Here is a 4699-nt window from a genome sequence, read left to right as displayed (position 1 = left end):
GTTGGAAAACGTATTTCAGCCGCACAGTTCAAAAATAGTTTCTCAGATTTACAGTTTTGCCATTGAATCTATTTTGCCCATAAAAAACTTCGTTTTAACTCCGATTTAATCCGTTCAAGTTGCGTTAGATTCGTTTTCGCGTAATCTATAGTCTAATGCTACTGTAGTACAAGTTTTCAACTTTTTAAATCTGAGTTTAGATTTAATCTATTATTTATTTAAAGTAAAATTTTGGAAAATCATAACTTCTTCATTATAACTCCGATTCTCGTGATCTTTACGTCTGTGTGATCATAGAGCGATGTAGATTTGTTTTATAAACTTTTTACCTTTATTTGTTACTGTTGGTGTACTGTTCTAATAATAGACTTGTTTGCTTTGCATGATTGCCTTTGGATGATTGTTGTTGATGTGGTGGTTACGAGTAGTCGGTGAGCAGTTCGTGGGTGAATAAGAGTACTTCTACGAGCAGGATCAGCAGGACCAGTGTGATCAAGGCAAGTATAGCATGGGATCATCCTTGTTTCCTAATAACTTTAATCACACAATTCATATTGCATGTGTCTCTTTGTTAAGGATTTCCTAGTATTGATCTTATACCTTGTCACCTATGGTTTTGCATTGGGTAGCTTATGCTAGTGCTCCACTAAACCATGATCTTGTAATTTGATTAATGGAATATGCAATAAACATTAAAAGAGGACTTTTTAGCAACTTTGGTAAAGAGGGCTGGAGCATTGGGCTATCCTATGGTGCTCTAGTTTCTCTCCATAAGGACTTATCTGTATCTGACCATCCGGGACATACAGTACAACTGTGAGGGCTACATGGCTCTGGCTTTAGCTCAGTATGAGGACCTTTTCTAGCTTGTTAGTGGTTACCCTTGTGGCGCAAGTGGGGGATAGCAGACCGTGGATTCCTGCGGGTGAGTCACATGGACTGACTAACGAAACCTAGCGGCCCTAACTTGTTAGACGAACCTTTGAAAGGCTTCATAGTGAACCCTGCCGGTCTTCCTTGGGAGTGGGCTAAGGGGCTGATCACCTCGGGCGAAAGGGTAAATCACGACTCACAGTGAAAGTGTACAACCTCTGCAGAGTGTAAAACTGATATATCAGCCGTGCTCACGGTCACGAGCGGCCTTGGACCAATACAGAATAAATGAACACTAATGGCAATTCATTAAATGTTATTATTGTTAATATGTTGTTTATGCTATTCTTTATTCACTTTACCTGATCATGAGTTTATTATGGGTTTTGACAACTTGATGCTACTCATATGCTAAAATTGTGACAACTAAAAGCTACATGCAGTTGAACCAGTGTCTAGCCTTTGAGCCTCATGAACCCCCTGTTATACTTGTTAAGTACGAGGTGTACTTACACTTGTTTATTTTCTTTATTTGGATAAAAATCCCGGATGGGTAACAGATGGCATGGGTAATGACTACTACCAGTACTTCCCTGAGGACTTCTAGACTTGCGGTCAACCAGTTGACGTGCCTGTGTGATAGAGCTTTCATGCTAGAGTTATCTTTTATTTCCGCTATATTTGTGTAAAGACTCTGAGTTATATCGTTATGTAATAAACACTTGTGATGATACTCCCTATAATTTGTCGGCTTATGTGTGATTGATCTCTGGGCACACATAAGGTTTTGCATTCAATTTTATCCTTAAAATTGGGTGTGACAAATTGGTATCAGAGCCGTGTTGACTGTAGGACGCAAGCCTAGATAGAAATGGTCGTTTTAGTAGTCTTTTCTTCTCTATATTCATGCTTACCATCTTGCTCTTGTTATTTTCTAAAAACTTTATGCTTCTATCATCTTATTCTATTAGGAAATCATTGATTCTAATCTAACTTCTCCCCGGTCTACTCTATAGATGGTTCGTGCCAACAAGACCGCCCGCATCTCCACTGGAGGGTACCATCCACCTCGTTACCAATACGAGCCTATGGAGCCACAAGAGGAGTGTTCACCAGAGCGTGAGGAGACCCCACCACCTTCAGAGCAAGCATCTGGGCCAGAGCTATCGCAAGTGGAGTCTGAACCAGAGGAGGAGCCCCAGGAGTTCATACTTATTTCTGATGATGAAGAAGAAGGTGCTCCCGGAGGAGGTCAACCCCCATCACCGCCACAAGATGGACCTGCTGAAGATGATGAGCCCCCTCCCATAGGGTGGACTAGGAAGGTGTATCACAAGGCTTCGTGCAACTCTCCGTCGCATCACCGGCTGGTGGAAATGTTGGAGAATTACTTCTCTGACTGGGATGCAGTGGTGGAGTATTCCTGCATTGAGTACACACACCCCCTGGAGAACACCTACTGGAAGTCCAAGGTGCTGATCTTTCCCAAAGATGTGGAGAAAGATGCCTACTTGAAGGACAGGGGCTACCGTCATGATGGACATAGAGCTACCATGGAAGAGAGCATGGAGGAGGCAGCTTTCACAGCATGTTTGTTCCTCCGTGAGCAGCGTTTCGGTAACATGCGGTGGGACATACACCGTTATCTACCCCGCCTGGACCCGGAACACGGATGGGGAATGCTGGAGCCAACAGATTTGGACCCAGTCTCCCGAGTGATGGTGTACTTCGCTCATGAGATGGTGGAAAAGCATTTGAAATTGCAAGACATGGTGATAGCACAAGGGAAGGCTCTCAAGAGGTGCTACAAGATGATTGACGAGCATCGTGAGAGGGAAGGACAGCCCAAGATCTATGGAAAGCTTGACTATGAACGACGCCCTTAGTGTTGGAGGTCCCTATTTGTAATAAGCCGCTAGAAGCGCTAGCGAGTCGAGTCAAGTTAGTGTGGTGTGCTTTTGTTATGCTTAGTTGCTTGTTATTATGTTCATGAGTGAGTTGGATCTTTGTAATGAGTGCTGGGACATTGTAGGCATGTCTACAAGTTCCATAGTTTAGGTTCTTAAGGATTAAGGTTTAATGAATAAATAGTTGGGTTGGAATATCTATCTTTCCTGTTTTTGTTCTTTAAACCTATCTGTCTTAATAATTTTACCCAGAAAAATCAGTTCGACCAAAAAAATATGAAAATTTTATGGGAATAACTAGACTTAAACATCTTTCCTATGCCGCTGGAATCACCTTTTTATCTGATCTGAGCCGAGAGTTATGAAAGTTGAAAACAGAGGTTCCTGTGCAGTTGAGTTCTGAGACAGTTTCGGTTGGAGACAGTTTATGGCTAATTTAATGTCCGAATCTGAATTTGTGTTCTAAATAAAATTTGTAGACAATTTCTTAAGCTTTCCAGCCATCAAAGTTTCGTCTCTGTTGGACTTTTATATCACAAGTTATGATCGTTTTACTGAACTGCTGGCACTGGACTCACACAGAAGTTTTCAGAATTGCAAACTTGCACTTGAAAGTCTATATTTTGGGAGTTTCTAAAGTTTAATGTTATGACAGATGCCGCCAAGAGGTAGAGGACGTGGAAGGGGTGTTCCACTCAACCCACCCGCCACCATTGAACAGCTACTAGCAGTCCAGACGCAGCTCATGGAAGCCCTGGTGAACAACCAACAGAATCATCCAATCGGAGGAGCACCACCGCGTGATAAGCGGGGTGAATTTTTGAAAGGTCATCCCCCTGTGTTCACACATGCTACTGACCCACTGGAGGCAGATGACTGGCTTCGAGCAGTGGAGAAGCAACTCAACATAGCACAGTGTGATGATAGGCAGAAGGTGTTGTTCGCATCTGGACAACTTCAGGGAGAAGCTCAGACATGGTGGGAGTCGTTTGAGTATGGACGACCTCCCAATGCACCTGCTATCACATGGCTAGAGTTCAAGGAGAACTTTAGGTCCTATCACATACCTGAAGGGTTAATAGAACTGAAGGCTGAGGAGTTCCGGAATTTGAAGCAGGGGTCTATGACAGTTCCAGAGTATAGGGACAAGTTTGCTCAGTTGTCGCGCTATGCTCCCAGTGAGGTGGCTAATGATGCTGATAAACAGCGCCTCTTTTTGAAGGGATTGTATGATGGGCTCCAACTCCAGCTGATGTCCAATGAATACCCCAACTATCAGACGCTTGTGAACCGTGCTATCGTGGTGGATAACAAGCGTAAGGAGATGGATGCTAAAAGAAAGAGGATGCAGGGACAGGCCTCCGGAAGTAATACTCGTCCACGCACCAACCAGCAGCAAGGTTCTCAGCAAAGGTACCAAGGACCACCTTCACAGTGGAATCGTGGTCAGTACCCCCAGCGCAATCAGTTCCAGCAGCGCCGCAGTATCAGCAGAATCAGCAGCAGGGCAATCAGCAGACGTCACGCCAGGGTACGCCCAGTAACACTCCGATGAAGACTAGTGCCCCTAACAACCCCAACAAGTGTTTCCGCTGTGGTAAAGAGGGTCACCTGTCATATCACTGCCCTGAGAAGCAAAATCAGCACACCCCCCAGAAGCAAAATAGCAACCAGAAGTCAGCTCCCAACACTGGAAGGGTGAACCATATGTCCTCTGAAACAGCACAGCAGGAACCGGAAGTTATGCTCGGTACGTTCGAAGTCAACTCTATCCCCGCATCCGTTCTTTTTGATTCTGGAGCTTCGCATACTTTCATATCACAAGCATTTGTTAGAATACATAGCTTACCCTTATGTGCCATGAAGAATCCCATATTAGTAAATTCACCGGGGGGAAGTATGCAAGCTGCTTATAGTTG

General features: G+C 44.1%; 1 protein-coding gene across 1 annotated transcript; it reads left to right on the top strand.

Annotated features, from left to right (window-relative positions):
- On the top strand, positions 3436 to 4335 carry LOC110436997. The gene has a single exon (XM_021464922.1). It carries the CDS (start codon positions 3436 to 3438, stop codon positions 4333 to 4335), a length of 900 nt encoding a protein of 299 aa, XP_021320597.1.

The sequence above is a fragment of the Sorghum bicolor genome, chromosome 7 (genome assembly GCF_000003195.3).
Source record: "Sorghum bicolor cultivar BTx623 chromosome 7, Sorghum_bicolor_NCBIv3, whole genome shotgun sequence".
NCBI classification, from domain to species: domain Eukaryota; kingdom Viridiplantae; phylum Streptophyta; class Magnoliopsida; order Poales; family Poaceae; genus Sorghum; species Sorghum bicolor.
Note: the sequence above shows the minus strand (reverse complement) of the source record. Positions and strands in the feature narration are given on the sequence as shown.

Coding starts and splice junctions, on each gene's coding strand:
- LOC110436997 (XM_021464922.1), top strand. CDS start 3,436: ATGCCGCCAAGAGGTAGAGGACGTGGAAGGGGTGTTCCACTCAACCCA.